At 39.6% G+C, this 27,874-nt stretch overlaps 2 protein-coding genes across 5 annotated transcripts in view; both read left to right on the forward strand.

Annotated features, from left to right (window-relative positions):
* The window catches only part of cacnb4a (calcium channel, voltage-dependent, beta 4a subunit), a 33,179-nt gene extending 15,234 nt beyond the window's left edge, over nucleotides 1-17,945 (forward strand). For 3 of the 4 annotated variants that reach the window (XM_026144578.2, XM_080290790.1, XM_026144580.2), the window contains 12 exons: nucleotides 5,269-5,388; nucleotides 6,122-6,244; nucleotides 7,468-7,595; nucleotides 8,331-8,410; nucleotides 8,607-8,626; nucleotides 9,540-9,620; nucleotides 12,815-12,873; nucleotides 12,962-13,071; nucleotides 13,193-13,344; nucleotides 13,718-13,813; nucleotides 13,962-14,138; nucleotides 15,919-17,945. In XM_026144578.2, coding sequence (XP_026000363.1) covers nucleotides 5,269-5,388; nucleotides 6,122-6,244; nucleotides 7,468-7,595; nucleotides 8,331-8,410; nucleotides 8,607-8,626; nucleotides 9,540-9,620; nucleotides 12,815-12,873; nucleotides 12,962-13,071; nucleotides 13,193-13,344; nucleotides 13,718-13,813; nucleotides 13,962-14,138; nucleotides 15,919-16,182 — 1,410 coding nt within the window. In that variant the 3' untranslated portion in view covers nucleotides 16,183-17,945. The remainder of the gene's footprint in view (nucleotides 1-5,268; nucleotides 5,389-6,121; nucleotides 6,245-7,467; nucleotides 7,596-8,330; nucleotides 8,411-8,606; nucleotides 8,627-9,539; nucleotides 9,621-12,814; nucleotides 12,874-12,961; nucleotides 13,072-13,192; nucleotides 13,345-13,717; nucleotides 13,814-13,961; nucleotides 14,139-15,918) is intronic. The other variant, XM_026144579.2, reaches the window with a different exon arrangement.
* A 165-nt stretch (nucleotides 17,946-18,110) lies between these two features.
* arl5a (ADP-ribosylation factor-like 5A) lies at nucleotides 18,111-27,874 on the forward strand. Its single transcript, XM_026145312.2, has 6 exons — nucleotides 18,111-18,480; nucleotides 24,398-24,458; nucleotides 24,606-24,753; nucleotides 24,901-24,984; nucleotides 25,417-25,568; nucleotides 27,229-27,874. Exons 1-6 carry the CDS (start codon nucleotides 18,435-18,437, stop codon nucleotides 27,275-27,277), a joined length of 540 nt encoding a protein of 179 aa, XP_026001097.1. The 5' UTR covers nucleotides 18,111-18,434; the 3' UTR covers nucleotides 27,278-27,874.

Genomic DNA, 27,874 nt, shown 5'->3' on the forward strand with positions numbered 1-27,874 from the left:
TGTTTCATGTGTCACATGGTGGGAAATGAGCTGCTTTGATTGATGAACAGCGATATGAAAGAAAAGAAGTCATTAAAATGAATGAATACATTCATGCATTACGTCATTACTCCTTCATTATACATTACATCATACCACGTGGTTTGGTAGCATAGTCGTCTTTTCAGATATTGCATAGCATTTTCACAGTACGCGTTAACTGAATGTCTGTAGTGCTTTGTTCCTGTAACTATAGTCCAAGTGACAGATACAAGCAGTCAGATTTGCAAATAAAGAGATTTTTTAATGCCTGCAGGCAGGTGGGTTACATGAACTGTGAGGCCAGTGAATCATAAATGATATTGACATTGCTGGTGGCAACTATTTTAGCAGCTATGTTCCGTCTCATCATTCAGCCATTTCCCTTATTTAATGCTGGTGACAAGGAGAATAACTGGCTCATGACCCTGGAGAGAAGGGTGTGCACAGCAGCCTGCAGGCCACAGAACATAGTACATTGCCTCTACCCTGAATGGAAAGCACTGATTAGCAGAAATTAACATTTGAACCCCAGAGACTCTATGCAGTCTAATACAGTGCACTGAGTTAGACCTTTCCTGCTAGTAAGACACGTGTCCAGTGTCCATGCTTATGTAATTATTCATCTGCACCTACAATAATTTTGATTACTGTATGGGTTTGGATTGTTTTTGGAAGCTTTTCAAAGACCAAAGGAGGGTAACTGACTGATATTTTGCTCAGTAAATGTTTTCTTCTCAATTTAACAACATATTAGCTGTGATCTCAAGTACTGTTCAAGTCTGCTAAGGCAAAGTTACAGTATGTTGCTTTGGCCATTTATTGGACTTTTTTGGTTTAGAACATCACTATTTTATCCACAGTGACGACACAGGATTTTAAAATGCTGTGGCTGTTTATATAAAATAGTCCTTGAAGCATTTCTCAGTCGCAGTAGTATCTTGAAAATGCCTCTGATTGCTCAATTAGGCAGTTACTGTAAAGCATTATCAAAATTAAAGTTGATTTCAATTACCGCAAGACTTTAAAACTGCATGGATTATATCAGCATTCAAAATGGTTCAAAGGTTTGGTTCTAACAGTTTTGTTGCTAAAGTAACAATTTCCTCTATAAATAAACAATTTCTAGTAATGTTTATAATCTCATGGGATCTACATCCACTACTGATGAAGTGTCCCAAATATTTAATATTATAATCTAGATCAGATTTCTAATCCCTAAACCTAACCAAGGAAGGTAAAAAGAAACTAAAAAATGGCAGAATAGCTTATGATAAAAGACCGAAACACCCTGTGAATTTGAGGCACACAACGACGTGTCCCGCTGGTAAAGTTTCCGGGTTGCCTTTCCTCATAGTAGCCATCCCTCAAGACTTTCTCCATTTGAAGGAATGCACTATAAGGGATTGTAACATATAGTCATTTTATTGAATCATCACATAACAGGACATTGACTTTTTCTCTGTTTTACTTGTGTCCATAATTTTCCTCTCGCCTGCTTTGATTCTTTGCTCATACAGAGGCTGCTAGCTTTAGCCTTGGCTACTTTGCCTTTTTAACTTAAAATGTCCATGTTCAGTTGGGTAGGTTATAATTCAGGTGTCTGATTAGGTTTGCTGTTACAGGCCCCTTCTACATTGTCTCTTACAGTGAAGAGCGTCTACACTAACGCCGTGTTAGTGGCTGCGCATGTGTGCATGTTACACATGCGTAGACTGGGTTGTATGCAAGGCTGACTGGTTGCTCACTGGTCCAAGTTAAAAACCCTGGAAACTGCCCAATACTGGTCCCTGGCGCATCAACAGGAGCATCCATCTGTCCATTTGCTTCCGCTTATAGAGCTCAGGGGAGGGGGGCTTAACCAGCTGCCATAGGGTGAAAGGTGGGGTATGAACTGGACTGGTCACCAGTCTGTCCCAGGGCTAACACAGAGAGTTAGAGAAACATTCACACCTACAGATAATCAATAACAACCATGTAACCTAATAACCTCCATATCTCTGGAGTGTGTGAGTGTCTGTTTTTGGTCACATATTGGTATTTTTAATGTTTAGTAACTCCTCTATTTGTCCCTGTAATTGTTAACTAGTCTGTTTTTAACTCAAAATAAACACTTTTTCACCAATGCATTTTTCAACTGCATAAAATTCAGTGTATTCAAAAACTATATTACCACTATAATTAAAAGATTTCACAGTGTTCAAGCACTCTGTTCTGCCATGGTGCAGTTGTAGCAAATTGAACTGTTGCCAGTTCTCCCACATGGCATTACAAACAGTAACAGTCAGCCAAAGGTGACGTCCTCAGAGCCAAGATTTGCATTACTGCTGTGAGTTGACAGTGTAAGCAAACTATAAGTCAGCCCTGTTTGAAAATAGAGGCCTTGTACACTGTGGCTGAAAGCACTTGTTATGACTGATGGGTTTGTATTCCAGGTCCATTATCCCAACTCATGTGCAAGAAGTGTGTTCTTTTTGTTTCACTCTCATGAGCCTATAGCATTAAGCTGATATAGTCACCTTAAATATTCAGGAAGGCAGGAATAGTTTTAAATGGTTTATTCCCAGAAGTGTGGCACAGAGGCTTGCAGGGTAGCCAACAAGTAAGCAGACAGGTAACAGGAACAAACTGGAGACTGGGCAACTTCAAATCAACTGTGCATTGAATTGGACCACTGCTTATCAAGAATTAAATCATGCTAGCTGTGCTATGGCCTGCATAGATCTTAGACGATCCTTTTGCTGGAAAACCACACATTCCCAGTGAATCACAGATGTAAGTCACAATGGATAGGATGCCTTTTATTGGTGGGGTGTCCAAACCATCCTTTGTATTACTAGAGCTTTGCTGGTGTTGATTAGCAGTAGTAGCGACAGGCTCTTGGTGGAACCTTGTAATGACTCTAGTCAGGATACTGGTGAGGTCTGGCACCCAAAAAGATTTATTGTTTAGTGCATGGCTGTTACAAGAACATCAGCCCCAGTTTCCATTTAAATTGAACTTATCCATAAGCTCTTTGGTGCAAAACACCATTTTGCCATTCTTTGCCTTTATTGCTACTGTAACAGCAACACAGATGCGATCTGTTTCACCAAGCCAGCTGGCAATTTATTTGCTGTGTCTATGAACTCAAAAGCACTTTTTTCCTCCCACAGAACTTGCTTCACACAAGTGAAATGTTCTCTCCCACCAAATCAAGTTTGCAAATTGCTTCAGTAATTATTCCTTCTTAATCCTTCTTAATACCATAAGGGAGGACAAAATATCAGCTGTGCAAAATATCCTGCAGTGTGCTTCCCTCACTGCAGGATGGGCAGCTCACTGTATTTGATGCCTGGAGCCTGTTGAGTGCAATGATGTTGTAATAATTCTCTGCTGTGGGAAAATGTGCTTCCCAGCTGAGCATTCACTGTTGTTTCAAATTATGTTGACACATTTTTTTTTCAGCTAGTTGGTCAGAATCTTGCTCTTGTTGTAGTTCACAATCATTTTATCTGCCTTGAATAAGTGGGTGGGTGTTTTTACTGCTCCTCTAGCCCAGCAGTTAAAATGCCCAACACTGACTCTGCTGCAGAGTGACAGTTATGACATGTGATCAAACTGATCTTCAGCCTGAAGCAGACTTTATATTTATATACAGGCACACATACTTAAGAATAATGCCAGACAAGAATTAGCCTGAAACTCTCCACAAACCCAAATATGGTAAAAGGGGCGACACAAAAATACCACATTGGTACTGATGCCCCAAGGAGGGAATCCCTGGGTTGAGCTAACCAACTGACCTTGCTATCTCTTCCTGTACTTGGCGCCTCTCTCAACTGTCTCTATCGATTAATCCCCCAAACCTTATATTTACCATGCACAATTTCTACTTTTCCTGGTGTCTGTATAGGAAAAACACAGTATGGAGCAAAAATATGGACATTAATAAAATTAGAAAAGTTACAGAAAAAAACTAAAATAAATTAGTTTCAAGAAATATTTTAACTTCAACTTACCTGTCAGAATTAAGATAAGAGACCTAGTACTGTTCTCATGTCTGTCTTAAAGTAAACTTTACACAGACAATGTATAAACTCACACTTTCCCTGTGATAGACAGTTTGATTACATTCTCACATCATGTGAAACTTTTACTAACAGCAGCTAACAGAGGCTAACAGCGGCTAATGAGGGCTAACAGTAGCTAACAGTAGCTAACAGAGGCTAACAGCAGCAAAGCCTGCACTTACCAACAGAAAATTTCAGGATATCCTCAGTTTCTAACTCTCATCTGACAGAAGTGAGCTTCACTGACTCATCAGACTCTTTTCACAAAGAGTGAAAAGTTTCAGAGTAAATAGATATGAACACCTGCTATATTGACAGCTGAGGTAGACAGTTAATTGACAGCCTATACTCAACACAGATTTATGGCAGCCAGCCTTGTCTGATGCTAAAGTGGCCACTATAGCTAGGATTATGCACCTGAATTGGACCTACCATTGGCCTGATAAAAGGGGGGGAGCCTATGAACCATATAAAGCAAAATAAGTGATGTATTATATTTCATAAATTGAATGTTATATTTCTTTTAACAAAAAGCATGACTTAAGGTTGTTTTAGTTTTCTCCTCCAAATCTGAGAAGGATGGTGGGTGGGAGCATTTGTTTACTATTCCTTTAAAACAATACTTATGACTTAAATAGTGCGTTACCCCTAAGAAAATAAGAGATGAACATCATATTATTCAAATGTCCTTTTTTTTTGTCACTTTTACTTGAAATTATGTTACTGTGATAGTAACGAGCCTTTTTTCAAATGAGCCTTTTTTCAAGGGAATAAAAGATTTTTGACATTTGTATTCGGTCTGCCGTGGTCTGTTTCGATTTCATCCTTTGAAATAAAAAATAGCTTCTGAATCTTTTCAGCTATTCATGCAGCCGTCATCTTAGAATGGGTCAGCCTTTGATCTTGCATGGAAAGTAATTCAACTAATCACATATGACCCCCCCCCCCCCCACACACACACACACACACACACCTGGGTTTCCATAAAAATCTCTTTGTCTCTATATTTTTAAGAAATAGGCTCTTGCCAAGCCCTGCATCTGTCTGTGCAGGACACATGAAATTGCACAACAAAGATGTCACATTTAATCTGGAGGGCATAAAGAAAGTTATGTCACCATGTGGTTATTTATCCTTAGTACCTGCATCTATTGTGCTATTGGCTTGTTTCCACGTTTTGTGTACTCTTTTTCTTCAGGGCTCAGCTGATTCCTACACAAGCCGACCATCTGATTCAGATGTGTCCCTGGAGGAGGAGAAGGAGGGCGGCCGGCAGGAGAGGGAGCAGCAGGCCACTGTTCAGCTTGAGAGAGCAAAGGTCAGTTTCACTAGGAGCTGTTTATGGGTAACAGAGCACCATAACTGGCTGTATATCACATAAAAAAAAAAAAAAAAGGATTTTGCATCACTGGTTGCCCTGCTAATCTGTGTTAATGGCTGTGTAAAGGTTGCCATACTGTTTCTGAACTTTTACAGTTTTCAACATTGTAAAAGTGACACCGTGTGCCAACATTCACACCGTAAATAAGTTACATGAAACAAACACAACAATGCAATTAAGTACTTCAGTGAAATGTAGCCTTTAACATTAGGAAAACACCCGTGACACTTATTACTGCATCAGTTTAGGAAATAATGGTGAAATTAAACAGTTAAGCATTAAGATCACTCAATTTGATCACTTCATTCACTGCGCAGGAGCAGATGATGATAATAATAATAATAATAATAATACTTTGGTTTTATGGCCTTGGTATGAGGCTTCCCTGCTACCTGCTGTAGATGTGGTGTGATCACTACTGATGCTGTCTTCCAGCCACTGTTGTCAGGAGGTCTAAAATAGCTTCTCTTCAGCAGTGCCCACCCCTCACTGCAGGCCATTCGTTCTGCATGTGTGATGCTGGAGCACGATGGTGCTCCAGCATCACACATGGTGTGTACAGCACATGCTGTACAAAATGTCACATTCTGTGATTGTCTGAACCAAATTATTCACTGCTAATATACATGGTTATTGCTACAAAAACTCGTCCCTCCTTTCTGTCTTGCAGACTAAAGCAGTTGCGTTTGCAGTGAAGACCAATGTCAGTTACTGTGGTGCGCTGGATGAGGATGTTCCCGTGGCTGGCACGGCTGTATCTTTTGATGCCAAGGACTTCCTCCACATCAAAGAGGTGCAATTCAGTTGCGGTGTGGCACTGTAGGGGGGGGGATTCAATTCAGCCTGCACAGTTTAGTTTTTAACCACAGGAGAAAGTGTTTTTTTAACTAAACAAAGAGTTTCATGTTAGCTATTTTGCTACTCTCTGTGTAACAACTTTTCCCATCATGGAGCTTGTGACCTATCTCTGTTTTTTTTTTTTTTTTCATTGCAAGAGCCAAGAAAAGAGTCACAAGTTAATCTGATATTCATAAAAAGAGCTATGCTCAAAATGTAGCTTTTAAGTTAACAGACTGAATGTGCGTCCAGATTTCATTAATGTATCTGTATGGGTTGTCATGGTAACAACCTGAGCATCTGTAGCTATATAGCCATGATTAAGATGCAGCTTTCCATCACATAGGTTTCCCCCAAAGTGCCTGCAAACAAGTTGTTTGTTTTTTTTGCTGTGTGTGCACAGGCTGTTGTTCTTCCCAGTTTCATACATTTCTTCCTGTTAAGCTGTTAAGAGTTTGAATCCAGGAGCAGGAGCGTAGTTTGCTGTGATTCTATTGTATGTGGGGGCAAAAAACATATCTAAGCTGATAGTCTGAACAAGGCCTTGGAGTAAATACACTCTCTATCATCTTTACCTGCGCTTTTCCATTTCCACAAAAATTGCCACTCCTTAGATTTGAGTTAAACTCCATTAATATGTCCTGATATGATTGTTTGTGAGGCTTCTCACAACAACTAGTTAAAGCAAATCAATACAACTTTCTGTCTGGACACACAAAACATCAACCTGTGACTTAAGTTGGATCATGAGCCGGATGAGTTGATGTTCTGGTTTTGTACAGTTGGTGTGGTGCAGGGCTCACTAATGTGTCTCATCATAGACGCCTGTAAAAGCAGAAATAGCAGTCTGCTTTAAGGTCAGTTTGACCGTTCTTTATTTGTTTGCCCTGACTGAAATCCAGCCAGCCAATAAAAAAAGGATCCTGTCTGTACTTTGTATTATTAGTACACAGCGTTCTGAAATATTTGTGTTAGTCTACTGAACACTGTTATTTGTAATTACAGCATGAACAGTGATAAAGGTATCTTTATGGACAGAGATATTTGTAATGTGGAAGCTGTTTCGCTGTATTGCATACCGATACAGAGGAAATTCACTTAATTACAATGGATTACTCTTAAGGACTAATTTAAATTCTGGGATTTTGTCGCTGAGACTTTTCTCGTTCTGTTTTTCAGAAATACAACAATGACTGGTGGATTGGACGCCTGGTGAAAGAGGGCTGTGACATTGGGTTCATTCCCAGCCCACTGAAGCTGGAGAACATCCGCCTTCAACAGGAACAGAAGAGAGGACGCTTCCCTGGGTGAGCAGGAGGAGGAGGGCTGGATGAGTGCGGCAGAGCGAAGGCGTCAGCAGCAGCAACAGATATTGCAGAGAAGAGACATGGATCAAAGGGGATAAAGAGAGTTTGAAGGGTTTGGGATTGTACTGAGAGCGAGCCACTTTAGGGATGAGTAGAGGCTGGCAGATAAGCAGGATGTCAGGTGGATGAAATCCAAGTTGTGCTGTGTGGTCCAGGCTCTCGGAGGTATACCTGGATCAGAGCCACCACAGAATTTTCCATCAGATGGGATGCTGGGTTGTAGTCACCGAGACGATTAATGGTGCTGAGTACTATTATCCTTTCGCAGTTACCATAAAATACAAAAAAAGCACTTGTCACTGTGAGGTACTTTGTGATTTCTATCACAAAGCCATGTAATCACAATAGTACAGAAAGAAAAATGATGACATATTTAGGTCATATATATTTACAGTGAAAGAACAATCGACAAACTGCACGCCAGTCGTTGATTAATGCAATCGCTTTTGTCTTGTATGTATTTATATCTTTCAGTAGAAGTCTGCCTTACTTTACAGACACATCACTGATTCACCAGTTCTTTGATGTTATTTAAATCCAAGAACATAGTATAATATGCAGTTTATGACTGTAGGAGATAGTGAGTTTATTCGTGGGCGGTGGTGGTGACAGATGAAATCATCCCATTAGCTTTTACAGTAACACTGCTCTTTCTATCCGGTGTTATCCATCCAGCAGTAAATCCAGTGGGAATTCCTCCTCCAGTCTGGGAGAGATGGTGTCAGGAACGTTCAAACCAAACCCAAACTCTGCAGGTTGGTTGCACAGATCCGGTTATTTATAATAGCAAATGCTACGGTTAGATTCACAAGGGATGGTCTTGTCTTCTGCTTTGCAGTTATATCTGTGTATCAGTAGGAGCATCTTTTTTTAACCTTTTGTAGTAAAATAAGGCTTTAACATAGCTGATAGAAATGTGTGCACTTACTACACATTTCTCTTCTTTTTCAGGAAAGCAGAAACAGAAAGTGGTGAGTGTGACAGCTTATTTGCTTATTTATGTAATTAAAGGTGAACTGTCAGTTATTAGAAAAAGGCTTTGTGTCCCTTTAAAACAAAAGACCAGATCTATACATTGCGTACATATATGGACGGTGGAGATTACTCTGTAATTTTGGCAAACTTTTTATTTAACATTAAAGTGTGTTGGAACCTTATGCTATGAGCAAATGATGCCAGTCACATCGGCCATGCTGGAGACAGTGTGATCAAATACACACCAACCACTCCTGCATAAGATCCAAGACTTTCTTAAAAAAGTGGAAGAAATTGCTTGACTGCATCTCAAATGAAGAGGACGCCTCCTCGTTACAGACACTGTTCTCTCTGTTCTTTGTCTTTTATCTTATATTTTCTTTTATCTTGATCTTCCCTTGTTTACATAAACAATTAATACGACCATTAAATTGATTCACCGCATTCTTAGTCATTTAATCGTATTAATTATAATATGTTAGTTTATCAGTTTCTACCTTCTTCGTCCTTTTTTTCTCTTTTTTTTTTACAGCACCAAATCACAACAACAGTCACCTTAAGGTGCTTTATATTGTAAGGTAGACCCTACAATAATACATAGAGAGAAAAACCCAACAGTGGGAAGGAAAAATTCCCAACCATCCAGTTAAGGTTGTGAACTTCAGAGCAGGTTTTGCATCATCAGTGTTTACTACTATTTAATCTTTAATTCACAGTTTTGACGAAGCAGAAGTTGTTTAAAATCTTTGATTTCAACATCTTTCTCTGGATTGGTGCTGGCACTGGTTAAAGCATTTCTCCACTTACACTCAGACACACTGGGAGAGTTCTGGGTTGCTTTCAGACTTTAGGAAACAAATGCTAAAAATATTAGAGCTTGACTTTATCTCTGTGTTTCTGGACCTCCAGGCTGAGCATGTTCCGCCATATGACGTGGTTCCCTCCATGAGGCCAGTTGTCCTGGTGGGACCCTCCCTGAAAGGTTATGAGGTAAGAAAGACTGCTGCTCCTCCAGCAGGCTGACTCTGCCTTTTTTTTCCTCCACAAAAGATGAACAAATAAATGAGTCGTTTTTATCATGAAGGATGAATTCACTAGTCCTGGTGAAAGAGACCACTCAGAAGTCCTTTGTTCTAGACGCAGATTCTTCAGTATCCTTATGGGATCCTATTAAAAACAAGTAACACTTTGGAAATAACAAGTCTGATAGTGCTCTTCATTCAAATTCACTGTTACTTAGTGAGGACATCCTTAATCTAAGACTGTGGCGTGACATTCGTTTTACAGCAGAATACTGTATTGGGTGCTTCCCAGTGTGAGCAAACTTTGAAAGAACAGAAGGGGCTGGAGCATGCTGATGAATTCACAGCTTTTAATTGTGCAATCAGGCTGACATTTCGACAGCAGTGTGTCTTCATCAGTCAGAGTGAACAAAGAAGGCAACCAAGTATTACCTCAGACCATGTCTGCAATCTTTATTGGACAGGAACGGGAATTTAAATCTATTGGATAAAGAACTCAGCAGGGCGAGTTGCCTTAACATGCGTCCATATGGGCCATGCAGACTCATGCCTTACATGAATATTACATCATGTTGTAAGTTACTGAATTTCAATCCCAGTTAATTCATTCTGCGATGAGCGTTCCCGGGGTAACAGCATCCAAATCCAAACTGCTCGTTGATAATTGGTTGGAACGACAGTGCAAAGCATAAAGGAGGCCAAGGACGCTGTGGAAGGTGGGAGTGCTGAAGTCAGTTGTCATGGAATCACAGTCCTTGTCTCCCATCCTGGTGTTGCCGTGGTAACAACCTTCTGGTTAAACTGCATCAGTCTGAAAAAGTGGAGCATCGCTTGAAATTAGAAACATAAAATAATGTGTACCATGCCTTGAGATACTTTTCATGTCCCAAACCTGTAGTTTATCTGTTCATGCAGTACCCTACAGGTTTTTTTTGTTTTTTTATGTGTGAGCAATAATATTATTTATTTATTTATTTTGCCAGTGCCACAGAGTTAACATGTAATCACGTGGTAATTAATAGGTGTCACATGCAATATTTCAAGGTTGCATGAAGCTCTGTGCAGTTGTACTGTTGCACAAAAAGATGCACTTTGAAAATTCCTTTAAAAAATTAAAACTCATTTGGTTGAGTAAGTGATCCATATGCACGGCAGAGGTCTGGGTTTGATTCCGCCCATTTCCTATGTGTCATTGCCCCTCGCTCACAGCCAACTTTCTTGTCTACTATCTACTACTGTGACATAAAATACAGGCAACTTGTATTATTGTAATGCACTGTTTTCATGTCTGTCTAAAGCATCTATTAATGACCTCACATCTCCCCGAAATGCTACTGCAAGGCTTTTAACTCACTCTCATAAATCTTCCCATATCACCCCATTATTAAATGAGGTGAGGCTCTGTGTTGTTGATCTACTTCACCCCTATTCTCCAAACCAGTTTTTAAGGTCCACAGATAAGGATTTTCTTGGCACCCATCTAAAGGGGGACTCACACCTCAGCACCTCAGCTCCAAAACTATGGAACAGCTTACACAGTTACACAAGTGTGACCTCTCGTCATGGCATATGTACACTTCATAGTCTTTAGGGGAGACTAAATATCTTCAAAAGTGGTAATATAGATGGATAAAGAGCACTACGGAAAATGTTTCTTTTTCCTCACCTGTCCCTTTAAGTAAATTTAAATAAGAACCTCAAATGTGAGTAGAGCATTTATGTATTTTGACATTTTAATAGGACTATTTATTCCTTACAACTGCTTTGTGTTACAGCCCAATGGCCATGAAGCCCCTGTCAACCCAATGTGACTGTCAGTGTACTTTGACCAATTTAGAGCGACAACTGGCACAATCGAATAGTCGCCTTTGCCTGATTTTATTCACGAATCCATGTATTTCTTTTCTGAGTCAAAGACCTTGGGAAGTATAAGTGTATGTCTTTGAGGGTAACTTTGTGAACTTAAACTTCTGTTTCAGTTCAAGGCCTCAGAGCTGCAAGCATGTTCACCAGCCAAGCCTATATATTCAAAGCTACACCGAGGGATTGCCCCAAATTTATCACCTGTGCACTCGTCTTTGCGACATCGCTCACTGAAGCTTTTGATCGCTTTATTTAATGTGACCCACGTTCATCAGCCAGGATGGGAAAAAAAAAAAGCTTTTCACAGGGTAGACTATAGCTTGGTCAAGTGTGTAATGTAAAAATGTGGCTCAGCCAGAGACTGACCATCAGAATGAATAATGGGGGGCTAGCTTCTTTTACTGCCTGCTCTGCTCCATAGCTGCATAAAATTGCTCATGTTATGAGCCTCTATAGCCACCTTTTGCTTGCTTGGTACTGCCATTGGGTGTGCTGTGTGGGTAGTGGATAATTTTGCAGACTCAAAGGCAGACAAGTGGATGCTGAAGTTAAACTTAAAGCGAGCCTTTTAATGCTGAAGTTCAGAGATTAACTACTGGTTAGCAAATGGTAAATAGCCTGATTCTTATATAGCACTTTTCTACTCTGCTTGATCACTCAAAGTGCTTTAAATAGCAGTGCAGGGTAGTTATAGGACATGGAAAACAATGCTAGAGAACACACAACTATGCAAACAATGTAAAATAGGACAAGAGGAGACTGACATAATATATAGACGAGAAGTGGTGCATGACCAGGAAACGGGTGCAGCTCTAAACACAGCTGAAGACAATAGCATATGAGACAGGGGAAGTAACACTCACTGCAAGATGCAGAGGACAACCATTACCAAAATAAAACAGGAAGTGGGACACAACAGAACAGGGTAATAGAATTTACTTGGCACAGAGGAGGACAAGAAGACAAGACAGGCGAACACAGAAAGGTGCTTTATATTGTAAGGCAAAACCCTACAATAAGACAGAGAAAACTCCAACAATCAAACAACGCCCCCTATCTGCAAGCGCTTGGTGTCTGTGGGAAAGGAAGGAAAAACTCCCTTTTAACAGGAAGAAACCTCCCGGAGAACCAGGCTCAGGGAGGTGCAAGACTCGGGGACCGTGACAGTAACAAGTTTGACAGCCTTCCCTATTCCCCCTGCCTTTAATTAGATTAATGTTTTAATCTATTCTTCTCTTCTTCCTCTTTTCCCCATGTCCATGTTATTTGCGCCGCCTTCTGCGCTCCCCATTACTGCAGGTCACCGACATGATGCAGAAAGCGCTGTTTGACTTCCTGAAGCACAGGTTCGATGGGAGGTGAGCAGTGAAAGCGAAGCAGAGTCTGTCATATACTGCATCGAGGTGCTGGCCGTGCTCTGTGTGACGCGTACAGTTTTTGTTCCAGGATATCCATCACGAGGGTAACAGCTGACATATCGTTGGCCAAGAGGTCAGTACTAAACAACCCCAGTAAGAGGGCCATCATTGAGAGATCCAACACCCGCTCCAGCCTTGGTAAAGCTACAGGAAACTCACTCAATGATGCGCATTTCTTATAGGTGATGTGGAGCGTAAATATGTTGCATATTGTTTCTTATTCATATTTGCTCTGCCGTACATTCTTTACTTTTTGTAGCTGAGGTCCAGAGTGAAATAGAGAGGATCTTTGAGCTGGCCAGGTCTTTACAGCTGGTGGTTTTGGATGCTGACACCATTAACCACCCAGCGCAGCTCATCAAGACTTCATTAGCACCCATTATCGTCCATGTTAAGGTGTCCTCGCCTAAGGTGAGATTAAAAGCTTAAGTTACTTAATTACATTAGCCTAACAGGATACTATATATTATGTTAATTTTTTTAAACTGATATTATTTAAAAACAATGACAAAAAACTTTATTGTGTTGTACTTGACAACATGCCAAGTGTGAGTGTAAGCTGTGAAATACCAAGAAACCCTTCAGGCAGTGAGAGAAAGTCATAGTCTTGACTGTAATGTGAGTTTGGAGCAGTGACAGGCGTGCCATTGCTTGTGTTGGCTGGATTTTCTAGAAAAGAATCTCTTGTCACAAACCTACATGTAACAGAGTCCAATTTCCATGGGCCTGCTACGACTCGTCTTCTAGTTTCTTAATTTTTAGACTGTTTTTGTGTCACCCACAGGTCTTGCAGAGGCTGATCAAATCAAGAGGGAAGTCTCAAAGCAAACATTTGAATGTGCAGCTTGTTGCAGCAGAGAAACTAGCACAGTGTCCTTCTGTGAGTAATCATCACCCCTTTTTTTTTTAAATTAACTTAGAAGCTGTTGCTTCCCTTAAGTTAGGTTTCATGATGTAATCACAAGTGGTGAAAAGAAATCCAAATGCAGCAGCAGATTACACCTTCCTCTCTTCTTTTCCAACCTTAGGAGATGTTTGATATTATTTTGGATGAGAACCAGCTTGAAGATGCTTGTGAACACCTGGCAGAGTACCTGGAGGCGTACTGGCGTGCGACGCACACTTCGCTTTCCATGCCGCTCAACCCCCTCCTGGGACGCAATCTGGGCTCCACTGCTCTCTCCCCGTATCCTGCTGCCATTCAGGTGAATTTCTGAAGTTAAAGAGCAAAAAACTGTCCCGGGTTTCTTTTCTTCTCATTGTTGTTTTACAGAATCCCAGATTTCAGTCATGTATGACTTCGATTTACCAACCTGCCGGATAGAAGGAAATTTGGATCATTTCAGTGTGTGAATACTCAGCGTTTGATAATGCACTATGCCCTAAAGCCATAGCTGAGGTGCATGGTATTAGCAGTAAAATGTTCTAGCAACAAGATGAAAGCCACACTAAAATCTTTCGAGAAACAAAGGCCCTCCTGCTGTCTTTAAAGTAAAAAGCTTGCAGCTCCTTTACTGATGTAGATCAGAAGCCTTGAATGCTTAGAGTGAGTTATAATGGTTTGTTGTCACATTTTCAATGCTGGAAAAATATCCACAGCAGGTTTTAGTGGACAACAGATGAGTCCATTATCTACCCAAATCCCCAGTATAGCCCAGGCACCTAAAGGTTAGTAGTAGTTAGGGTATAGTGAAATAAAGTAAATATAATTTTTGGTACCTACTTACAAGATGGTTTAACAGTGAAATGGGGTTTAACACTATTTTAAAACTTTTTACATTTTAATCTATTGTAATTGTAACTTCCTCAATACTGTAAGTGAAGAAACTATAGAACCTTTAATAACTAAAGTTGTAAAAGAACTTAAAGTTCTGTGAAAAAGTGCATGTGAAACATCACACTTGTGTTTAGGACAAACTGACCTCCTAGGTGTACGTATTTTTCCGAGTACTTGGCAGGTAGTTTGTTTTTGTTCCAAGAATCGGCTTCATTCTTCTGTGTAATATAATCCAAGGCTATGGGATCAGGGCTCTGTGGGGGTCAGAACTCCTCGTTCTTATTGTCTGATGATAATTCTTTGAGTTTAGCTGTATGTTGGCACTGATTTTGGATGAGATGACTCACTGATGGCACTGAAATACAGATATGAATATTATCTTATATCCACCTTATTAGCAGATATGATGTCCATAAACTGCAAAGAACCTCTACCAGAGCCTTTACCTTGCCTGTAGACTCTCATCTCTGCAGTACTCTCTAGCCTTTAGGCAATCTGCTTCAAGTTGGAGCCAAATACTTTAAACTTTGATTCATGACTCCAGAGCAGCTGGCATGTTTTTTACACAGATTCTAGTGTTTTTTGAACGTAGGTGAGTCATTTGGCTTTTGTTTCCACATCATCATTAAACAGTACATTTGCACAAAAACAGAACCTAGACCACTTAATGAACAGTAGGCTGTGAGGTCAGTTCCTTAATCATTAATATGCAAATTCTCATGACCATTGATCAAGAAGAAGAAGTCACTTGGATGAATGACGAAACGTTTGCCCCATTGAAAACGCTACGTCCAGATGAACAGAATCAACCTTTTGGTATCTACAGTGATATATTTCACGGGGACACCAATGAAGAAGACTCAAAATAACCATGAGTAACAAACAATTTTATTTGATATGATTTTATTTTTTTATTTACTCGTTTACACTCTGTCTGGCTCCATTCAGATTAGTTGCAAAGTGCCCTCTGGTGGACAAACTATAAAATCTCAGCACTAACTATTGAAGTGTTGAAGGGTGTTTCTCCCATCTTTACTTCTTGGATTTTTCAATCATCAAATATCTGATATGGACCGATAATACCAGCCCACTGATAAATCTGTTGGACTCTAATGCAAACATATTAAAAATGCATAGTTATGTTGATTCTGTTCGAGTGTTAACAAAGCAAAACGCAGTTTGAAATCAGCATTACTTCTCTCAAACAGGCCCAAAGAAACCGGAACAGCAACCACACGACGACAGACCATTCGCCCGTTGAACGTCGCAGTCTAGTGCCTGCCGATGAGAACTGCCATAACGAGCGGGCACGGAAGAATCGCAACCGTCTCTCCTCAGGCTCACAGCACAGCAGGGACCACTCTCCTCTGGTGGAGGAGGACTACCAGGACCCCTACCAGGACTCTTATAAGCCCCACCGTAACCGAGGATCCCCGGGAGGCTATAGCCAGGACTCCAGGCACCGGCTCTGAGCTGTGGCCTGCTGTTAACAAAGTATAGGCCTGTGTCTCTTCAAGCGACCACCGTGAACACAAGGGGAAAGTTTGCTATTACATGATAAATCTCTTACATTCACGAGGACTGAAACCACCTTTTATTTTGTGTAGTACCTCATATCTACTTTGGCCTTGGCTCCTGACAAATGAGCATTTGAACCCAAAAATAAGAATCCTGCTCTTGCTTTGATGTGAACAAGGTACTGGATATGAAAGTAGCACAAGATCAGTAAAGTTATATTTAAGAGGGAAAGTTGGACATTTTTTGAATATGTCACCAGTATGACATGTGAGTGAAGTAAACTAGGCCCTTCTGGACCATTCCCGCTGTCTCAGCTGTTACTGTAGCATGCAGGTAGGACTGTAATTACAGGGACCATCTGACTCAGGCCAGTGCCAGACAGCATCCAGCAGTGATGATCAGCGCAGAACTTGTTTGCACGGGTCCAGGAGATGGTAGAAGGAGAGTTTAATGCATCTTTAATGTGCCGCTGTCCTTGATGTGTGTGATAAGTCCTGTAAAGCTTGCTCCAGAATCCTGAGTTTTACAACTATTGTTTTAAAGTGACATGAATGGCTAATTCAGGGTTCATGCAGTAGCTTCCCGTTCCCTTTCTTTTTAAACGCTGTTTTTGTCATAAATCATATGACAGAAAAGGAGAAAAATCATGCAGATACTAATACATTTCAAAGCTCCACAACCTCAGGAATGAGAGGTCAATTAGACCTAGAAGTGTAGCGTTTATGTTCTCACCCCTGATGGGAGTGTGATTCTGAGAGTTATGTTATTTTTGTGATTTTATGATTTTGTTTCTTGAAAAAAAAAAAAGAAGCTGTTTTTCCAGCACAGAAGTCTTTAAAATGGTCACAACAGCGCATTTCTCACATGCCATGCGTCAATTAACTGCTGTTGTCTGTCATGGGTTTCGTAGGACATGGAATAAGCAAGACTTTGGGTTTTTGTGAGTGATTTATATTGAGGGCTTCCATATATAATACACTGAAAAATAATCAAAGGAAAGAAATTTTAATTTGTGTAAGGTTCAATTTCCAGAACAATAAATTACATTCCATTTATGTCATTTTATATAAAAGCCTTGCTTACACCCTCCAACCATCAGACAAAGAAATATATTAGTAAAAGGTTTTATAAAATAAAGTAACACTAAACACTTTCCTTGAGTAGCAATTTAACATGCACCTCTTCTATATTGTCATTTACAGCTTTTCTGTGTATTCTCCTTGAGTTTTATTAAAGACTACTGATAAGTAAGAAGCTGTCTAAAAGCACTTGGGCAGGACTGCACTGCCTTTGTTAATAGTGTCATTTACATGCTACTTTTATGGAAATGTTGAGCAGCCAGTTCTCCCCCATCTTTCAATTTATATGTACGCTACCAGCTAATATGGGATTAAATAGCATTACCTTTTACATGACATCCTTGTATATTGTATTTTAATATTTAGATATTGAAAAGCTCCGTTTTATTTCAGGTCATAGACCAGAGATCTCATTGTGCTGTGATTCTGGAGAGGGAAGTTTGACGAGCAGGCTTCCGTTCTTATTTTCCTTACACAGTAGCTTTTATTGTTGTAGTTTCAAAACAGTGGAGCATAAGCAGTGATTTTAAAAGATTTGAATACTGCCTGTGAGAGAATGATGCATTGATTAGAATTTGTGTGCACTGTCATTTTACAACTGTAATGAAATAAACTGCTGTTATGCTGTTGTATGGATACCAGTGGGGTGTTTTTGTTTTTTGCTTATAGAAATATTCATAAAAAATAATTTACCTGTTACTGTATTTAATAATTATTAAACCTGTTGTGTATGAAGTTTTCATATCATATAATATAATATAATAAATGCTTTTCCTTCCTTATAGCGCTCCATAAGATACTAGACACGCATGCGCAAGATTGACAGCGCAGGGTACTTCACAACAGCCAGCTGATACGAACTAGCAAGTGACAGTGTTAAGCGTTTTCGGTTTTGTTTCATACAGTAAATCAGTCGTCGGACCTACATTTTCACCTCGTAGGTCATGTAGAGTAGAAGTCAGTTCATATAAGTATGGCAGTTGTATTTGAATGCTTTGACAGGTCATCGTCGTTGTAGTTAGCAAGTTAGCTAGCTAGTTGAAGTTGGCAGGACTGAACAACAAGGCTGGCTAGCTAAGGTACATCGAACTATTACAAGCTGGCATCGAAATTCATCACCGTCAGCCATGGGAATACTATTTACAAAGTTATGGAGGCTTTTTAACCACCAAGGTAAGAATGGTGCTGCGGCATTCATCATGAAACTGTCGAAGGTGTAGGAGCTAAGGGGGCTCCGTGGTCAGAGAAGGCCCGCTGGTCTATTCTCTCATAATTAGCCGTGTAACCAGTTTCTGTCCCTAACGGGACGTTTACTGTTTCATTATTGGTATTGTCGGTGAATTTAAAAGTTACCTCATGGTTTACCGTTTATATTTAACGATATGGTCAGCATTTCACCAATGGACCGGCAAAGATGATAGTTTTTCTGCGAACATGGCGCTCCATTTCTGAATTAACTTTGTGTTAGATTATTTATGCTCTCGGGTTCTAGAGCGCAGATAGGCAAAACCAAGTAGATTCCTGGCTAGTGATCTTGAATCCGTAAACAGGTCCTTGCGAAACCTCTGTAACCTGAACCCCGAGGTACAGTGTGATGCTGTGTTCAGTCCGGGTTGACACCGGCATTGAGACTGGAGATGGCTACACCAACAGAGCACACAGAAGTCAGCTACATCAGCAAAATTCTCCAGTTAACAAGGCGATTGACTTTAGACTGAATCACACTGACTTTGTACTGCCAGTGTGATTACTTAATCTTATCAGATTAGTGTCAGGAGTTTTCTGATAGGTGACAAATTAAAGGAAGAATCTGAACCCTTGACACCTACAGTAAGGGGATCCAGCAGCTCTGTTGGGAACCGTTTCGTTGGTGAGTTGTGTGGGTTCGCTTGTCCACTTAGAGGGAAGGATCACAGCAAATACATATGTTCTGAGTGATCACACTTACCCTGCGATAAAACAGGTCTAACCAGATGGGTGTGGTCTCTTCTGTAGGGGCACAAAGGATCATTAAATACTTTAATGTGTATGAAAATAATGTGAATCATAACATAAAACAGGTCTTTGCAGTCACCTAGCTTCACTCTAACTCAAGTTAACTCAACACATATGGGAGACTTTACACTGATGTGTTAGAGAATGTCGTCATGTAGGGGAGACCGGGGATAGTTGTAACATTTTTGACATTTCTGTCTGTAAATTGGAGCTCTTTTAAGGTAGTGGATTCAAAATGTAATGCAAAGTATTTACATGTCTCGGCTATTAAATAGTGCAGCTATTTTCTCTGCAGCACAATTTCCCAATACCCATTGCATGGTATGGTCTCAAACACAAAGAGTGAAATGTTACAATTAACCCCATAGTCTGGGTTAGTTGTAACATATCCTGGGGTGAAATGTAACACAATGAAATAAGGGTACTAACAAAACATTAACATGTAATCTTTGTTTATTCAACACATGAATGCACTTAGAGCCATTTATGTAGCTGTGTGTGTGTGACAGAATGCAGAAATCTAGCTTTTGAATATATTCCAACCCCCCCAAAAAAGACAAGTTATGGAATTTTCTGCAACTGAATATTTCATTAATTTTGGTTGGTCTTCCTCGAGTTTGGCCTCATTGGCTCAGTGGGCATCATAACCTACAACTCTTGCACCAATTTTGAACATAACAATGAAGCTGAAAAAATGTAGTTGTTCACCAGCATCGCAATTCCATTACTTTTTATCATGGCTTACCTTGGTGTGGTTTGCAAAGTGCTTCAGAAAGACGAGGAAATCTGTTTCTTGCACCCATCCTGATTTATTTCCACTACCAGTACTTCCTACTGGTCCATCTCTGACACAGAGGTCTGCATAATGTATGTGTGGGAACACAAACAGTGGAGGAATTGTGTTGCCAATGGCATTAACCGCATATACAAATGCGACCAGTGAACCTCTCTCTGCTGATGTCGTTGCCCCAACTTGTTTAATATAAGTTAAAGTAATAGTGTGGTAAGTTGTAACATCTGCATTATTGTTACAACTAACCCAGACTGTTGCTGTTACAACTGACCCAGACTCCTATAGCCATGAACTAGCTAACATTACAGCCAACGGCTAAAACATTAGCACTAAAGACCTACACAGAATATATCCCCATAGACATACAAATAACACAATTTAAGTTTGAAGAGTTTAACTGAAAAGCAAATAATGCTATTAGAAATTGAAATAAAGTAGAAAAACTTTTTGGCATACAAATTACTTTTTTTCGTGTTAAATTGTCTGTGTTTGACAAATGTGCTGATTTTTCACATGTGATAGCAGAACTGAATTGGGCATGCACAGGATGAGTCACATCATTTGAAACTTAGCCCTGATTGGAGAAATTGGAAGTGTTACAACTGACCCACGTTATAACTATCCCCGGTCTCCCCTACACAAAAAAGTAATCCCTGTAAGGAGTAGTGTTTTAATTATCTGCCTGACGGCCAGAAACATGTAGGAGTAATGTTAAGATGCATATAAGCTGTTTTGTGGCCAGACAATACTATAATAATGCATCTGAGTCACAGGACCAGACATTTGCCATTTGTTCAATTCTAAATTATGCTCTTATTTTCTTGTACCCATCCTGTCCCTGAAGCCTGAAAAGCTTTTATTGTCATCCCTGGATGTAGCCTCAGAGCTGCGCTTCCAAATCTCAGAAGTCTTACCATTTACCCAGCTGACTGAGACAACCCAGTGGAAGAACAGAAGCACATTAACATACATGGCATGTTGACATGACATGACATTTTTGTGTGTGGTAGAATGCACATATAAAGCTCATTTTTCACCTTGCACAGATCTGTTTGCAAAAGTTTTCGCTTCCTCAGTTTTGAGGTTTTAGTTTTGTTAGCTGAAGGCTTAGCTGTACATGATTACACACCGATTATGGACTTTTTATGATTTCCTTGAATTACAAGTTGTTTTGTCAAAGGTTAGTTTGGGGATCCATGCAAAAACCGAGTGTGGTAATAGATCTAGATACAATAATATGATATAATAGGCATTCCTTTCTTCGCTGTCTTCCAAAAAATATTCCAGAGCACACAAATTATTTTCACCTTCTCTAGTGTAAGCAAATGAACGCTTTTTATGTTCTGTGTTCTTCAGCATAACAGATTATAGATCATATGTGCTAAAAGGCATAGGAGTATTTAAAACTTAAGAGCCAATAGGTCTCAACCGACAGGCTGATATTTGTCTATGTATCCAGTTTAAATGAAATGTTATAGCTTTTAAGTGGCTGTTTTATCTCATGATAGCAGTTTATTCAGAGTAACACAGGTTGGGTTTTCCATCTACATTTACATAAACAAAACTATAACAGGGTTTTCGAACTTGACTAGCTTGTACAGATAATGCTGTAGTTGGAAGAGCTGCAGTAGGGCTGGGCGATATGGCCTAAAATCCATATCACAGTATAATTTGAAGCACGTGCGGTAACGATATATATCACGATATATTCTTTTCTTCTGTATAAGGTTTTTCCCACACTATAAGGCACACTTAAAATCCTTTAATTTTCTCAAAAATCGAGAGTGCGCCTTATGTATGAATTCTGGTTGTGCTTACTGACCTCGAACCGATTTTGGCGTGCAGAAATCTGTTAAAAAATGTTTTAGTACAACTTTGTTAAGCTGCACTGCTTGATGGATTGTCAGAGCATTACGGCTGCCGTAGTGAGGAGCTTCGCGGAGTAGTCTGGGTCCAAAACTCCGTCCATTTCAGGTCCCAAAGTCAAACGAACACTAAGAGTTAAAAACGGTCTAAATTCTTTCATCTTTAATTAAATCATCAGCGATGCTGCTTTACCAGGTGTAACAATTAAGTTTAACATCCAGGCATCCATGAAAACAGAATTTATTAAATTTAACGGAATTAGAAGTTAACAGGAAGTTAGCTCGCTAGTTTCCACCTAAACATGACATACCATGTTCTGACTGAGAGATTTTTGAAACTAATTCAAACGTACAGCTCTGCTACCACTTCCAACATAAATGCAGACAGAAAACTAAACAGCAGTGGTGTTTGCAGGGTTACTGAAGTTGGACTACCTGGTATATAATGTTGTGCTACGTGATTGCTAGCGACACAGCTATGTTAGCATAACATTAGCACAGTGAAGCTGGAGGATGAACGCCAACTTTTTTTCCACTCGATAAAAGTTAACGTGAGGGATTCTGGTGGTCAGGGACAAATGAAATCGCATAGCAGGATGCTATACACGGGCCAAACTTCAGTCAGGAGAACTATTGATATTATTCATCCACAATACGAGGTTAGTTATCAATATACTGCAACAACATGGGAACAGAACAGCTGCGAGAGAATTCAACACTAATGAATCAATGTTACAGAAGTGGAGGAAGTGCAGTTTTTGGCTTTCCCCATATTTCAACAGTACTTCATCTCTTTGCTATGACTGTCGCCGGAGACAGTCATAGGAAAGAGAGACTTAATGCAGGCTTTGTGTATTTGTCCTGTGACGCAAGTTTTTCTATAAACAAAACACGAAGATAAGTCTGTTAAGCTCAGCTTAATACAAATAGAAGGTAGTGCATGCTTTTTCTGTCATGTACTAGTTTTTTTTCTAATGACATCAACCAGTCTTTGTTCCTCCTCAGTCCTCATCTCGCTCTCTTATAGAGATAAGTTACTTAATTTTGTAAAATGTAAATAGAAAATGATTTGCAAATCTCATGACTTCATATTTTATTAATAATAGAACATAGAAGACATCAAATGTTTCATAAAAGTAAGCATTACTAAAAAAGAAACAACTGGAGGATTTTATTAGGTAACTAACTAGGTTAACTGGTGACAGGCCAGTAACTTAACTGAGTAGAGCAGTGAGTTTCTCAGAAGTAAAAATGAACAGAGTTTCATTATTCTGCAGAAAACTGCATCGACAAATTCTAGAACAACTTTCACAATAATATTCATAATAATGTAAAAATGTGAAAGCTTTACCCAGTCTGTATTCAACATTTTTCTGTGCCGTCATGCTTTTTAAAGTCTCTGCCCCAGTTTTCTTCTTATTCACTTACTTATTATAATAATCTTATTCACCTTACATTTACCCTTGTTCTGTCCTTCATTCTAGGGCCACATTACTATTTAGTGCAGTTATGGCAGACAGTGCAGTTGATACTGGCCCAAGGACGTGCTGTAGTATGTTGTTGTTCCTAATAAACATTTACATGGTTTTATAAAACTCTATTTAAATATTCAAATATTTTTAGTTTACTACTTGTTGCAGCCCTCACATCAACACTCATAACACGGTTGAATGATGTTTCTCTTGTCCCTTCTTTACTTTTTTTTTTTTGTCGTTTATTGGCCATTATAAATACTGGTACCAGTATATCAGCAAATACTACTGGTCAGGCTCTAGTTAAGCCATACATCTAGATAATAGAAATTGAAAAATTCCTGTTATTCAAGAAATTATGACCAGTATACCAAATGTACTCTTATACCAACCAGCAATATTGGAACATCATTTTTTTCATAATTTTTTTTTTTTTTTTTTTAAGAAAATAATAATCAGCGCTTTGTTCCTTCACTCTAGGCTAAAGTTAAAACCTTACCTTTGACTTATGCTTGTGTCTGCTATTGGACTTCTTGCCTTCTGTTTGTATCAGCAGCAAGATGGAAATCGATCCCAGCTGTCACTTCTTGTTTATCTTTTTCACTAAAGCTTTTTTGTGCATTAGAAAGATACGTCTGTATGTTATATCCACAGCCGCTGATGGCTGCAGCCTGACTCTACAAGCTTGCTTTAAACCGCCCACTAACTCATCTGTAGCTGTGAAGGTACACTGTTCGCAGCATCACAATGTTCCACTGATGCTAGATGTGTGAAGCTACACAATTTGTACCAAAGGACGGTATGGATTAGTAAAAAGTTCATTGTTTGATTCTCTCAATTCAGACATCTTTTTGAAGCAACCACTTTGTTTACATAAGAGCCATACATCAGTTAGTCCTTAGCAATTAAACCCAGATATTGATGTCCCTGTTAGTCTGTGATTTCTTTGTCTTTTTGCCTTTCAGAGCACAAGGTTATTATTGTGGGCCTGGACAATGCTGGCAAGACCACAATTCTTTATCAGTTGTAAGTATCCAAATCGGACTTGTACAGTAAGCGTCTTTATATTTCCTTTTTTTTTTCCTCAAGTCATATAATTTATTAAAAATAGTCGTGGCTATTCTGTAAATGTTGCTTGTCAACAGAACCTAAAGATTGTTTTTATGTTAATAGTTCAATGAATGAGGTGGTACACACATCCCCAACAATTGGGAGCAATGTGGAGGAGATAGTCGTCAACAACACTCATTTTTTGATGTGGGACATCGGAGGCCAGGAGTCTCTTAGGTCATCGTGGAATACATACTACACAAACACAGAGGTATGAGATTATGTTCACTCTGACTAAATGAAAGAAAACTCTGAAAACTTCCCCTTACAGTGCTGTTATGTATGACTGTGCCTGTGGTTTGGCAGGGGTTGTTATTTAATTACTTGTCCATTATTTCTCCCTTTCTTCTACGACTAGTTTGTAATTGTGGTGGTTGACAGCACGGATAGAGAAAGGATCTCAGTAACTAAAGAAGAACTCTACAGAATGCTAGCACATGAAGTGAGTACCGTTTAAAAAGTGACAAAGATCCTTATAATTATAACGTAATTTTATTAGATATATTCAAATTAATATTAATGGATTGTTGTATGAAATAATGGAAACCATGTGTCCCATGCAGCAGTCATTATTTATGAGGCTCTGTCACATGTCAGAATCTAGTAGAAATTAACTTGATCTCAAGGTGCTTCATTTTTAAATTTCAAATATTACTGAAAATATACTTAAGTGTGTAGCAATATTATTGTTTTCTGGTTCATTGTATGTACACTGAATATGAAATGTCTTTCTGAGTTGATGCTATCAGTCATTTTTCAGTAAATGAGATTTTGTCTGTACTGTTAACTCATCACAGTGTTAAAAATACACATAAAGCAAACAAATGTTTCCTTATCTTGGCTTCTCTGTTGATGTTTCTTCTCTGGCCTCCAGGACTTGAGAAAGGCAGGACTGTTGATCTTTGCCAATAAGCAGGATGTGAAAGGATGCATGTCTGTGGCTGAGATCTCCCAGAGCCTCCAGCTTACCTCCGTCAAAGACCACCAGTGGCACATCCAGGCCTGTTGTGCCCTCACAGGAGAGGGGTGAGGATATAAACTTGTTATATGAGGAAAATTTAATTTACGTATGCATTAAATAATTATATAGTATTTGCTTTTATGCAGGGAAAATGTGATGAAGGGTCAGACTTACTAAGCAGGGCAAATTAACATGAAGCTAAAATCTCCAAATTGCACTGGAGGGAGTGGAAAGTTGTGAGGGTGATCTACTAACATTGCTCTCATTTATTAACAAAGAGGCAGCCTGTTCATTTGAGAAATGACTCTCCTTCTACCAAAAGCTGCACAAATTAGCCAGTCATAAACAAAGCAGACCCAATGAGGAAGCAAATAATGTACCAGCCACAGTATTACAAGCGCAGCTTTCATGCATGTGATTCTCTCCAGAAACAGCAATTCAGATCAATGAGAGTCAGCTAAAGTAGAATCAATATGTTTCTCTTCAGTTAGAAATAGCTGGGGGCTGTATGTGGATAAATCTGACAGCTCAGGAAGCCTAACAGTGTCTTTTTGGAGGACACAAAACATTATTTAGCTTCAAGCCTCAACCCATTTGTACGTTAACGAAGTTACTGTTTTGTGCATAAATGCACTCAGTGGTCCTTCTTTTTTCTATTTCCTTTTCCCTGCATGCTGTTTGACACGGCAGGTATTTATAAATTGCAGCAATAAGTCCCTTTAACTGCTGTATTCTGGCAAACGTATTAATATAGTGTCACAGATCTGATAATAGAAAGTTAAAGCCGAGCTGTAGCAGAACCGCGTATATGTACTACTGAAAAAACATGCAGAGGCTTTTGTGCACCCTAGAGCTTTCATCATGTTAATTATGGAAAGATCTCTGTGTACAAATTTGATGAAAGACTACAAACCCATCAGCCAACTGTATAAAATAAATTAGCTACCTATAATAATACACAAAACATCTGTTTTATCAAGATACCAGTATTATTGCGGAAATATGTAAGTGGCCTGTATTTGTATTGTGCTTTACTAGTCCCTAAGGACTCCAAAGCGCTTTACACATCCAGTCATCCACCCATTCACACGCACATTCAAACACTGGTGATGGCAAGCTACATTGTAGCCACAGCCACCCTGGGGCGCACTGACAGGCGAGGCTGCCGGACACTGGCGCCACCGGGCCCTCTGACCACCACCAGTAGGCAACGGCTGAAGTGTCTTGCCCAAGGACACAACGACCGAGACTGTCTGAGCCGGGGCTCGAACCAGCAACCTTCCGATTACAAGACGAACTCCCAACTCTTGAGCCACGATCGCCACGATATGTGTGACTTGGCTGTAAAGATTTGGGATGGGGGCTTAATGATGACTTATAGGACAGAGCCAAAGCTTTGGCGCTGGTGCTCAGTTCTTTTCAGTTCATGCCAGTTATGCACTTGAATACTCCTAGCAACACCTACCACAGAGCCACATCAGGTGCAAAATAAGAGATGCTTATTAAGGGTGAAATTTAGCAGACTTAGTATTTTGTGATTACTTTAAATATTTTTTCATATTCTTTTACTAAATAACACCAGTAACAGGCCCAGAGTATTAGCAATTAGTTTCCCTTAAACTTTTGTTCTTGTACGGTATAAATTTTTTTATCTTAATGCTTTTCTCTTTGTTTTTCTCTCCCACTCTCTTCCACCAATGTCTTTCTTTCTTTTTTAACCTGTAGGTTGTGCCAGGGTCTTGAGTGGATGATGTCACGGCTGCGTGTGAGATGATGACTTTGAAAACGTTCATTAGGAGTGTGCCCCTTCTCTCTTATTTTTGCCTCCAGATATGAAAATGAGGATGGGGGTAAGGTCAGTTGATGGATGGCCCTCTCCTCTTCCTTGTGAAACTGACATGGACAGACCGCTGCCAGAACTTTATGTACTTCTGTAATAATTTATTTTACAAAAGTCATCTGAACTGAGAACAAAAAAAAACATTACCTTTCCAGAAGGACGTTGAACAACAAAGAGACTCAAATTATTTAAAATGAAATTTCTGCACGGTTTTCCTTTGAACAAAACACAGAGGTCAGCAACGTATCTGCCTTGGAACTCTACATGGACTTATTCTTGAGCTACGTGTGAGTCTAGCCCATGGTGGCCTTGCAGTATTGCCGAACTGGCTGTGGTGGTTTTTAATTGCCTCTCTGTGTGAACAGTCCAGTATTCTCTTCAAACTTGGTGCCTGCAGCAGAATGTTCAAGCGATTATGGTTGATGACGACTGAAACATGCAGAGGGGAGGGTAGAATCACAGTGTGCCCTCTTCCTTTCAGTCCTTGTTAATAATCACTGAAATAAAGTCTTTTTATTTGTTTCAGGTGAA

The sequence above is a fragment of the Astatotilapia calliptera genome, chromosome 16, assembly GCF_964374335.1.
Source record: "Astatotilapia calliptera chromosome 16, fAstCal68.1, whole genome shotgun sequence".
Lineage (NCBI taxonomy): Eukaryota > Metazoa > Chordata > Actinopteri > Cichliformes > Cichlidae > Astatotilapia > Astatotilapia calliptera.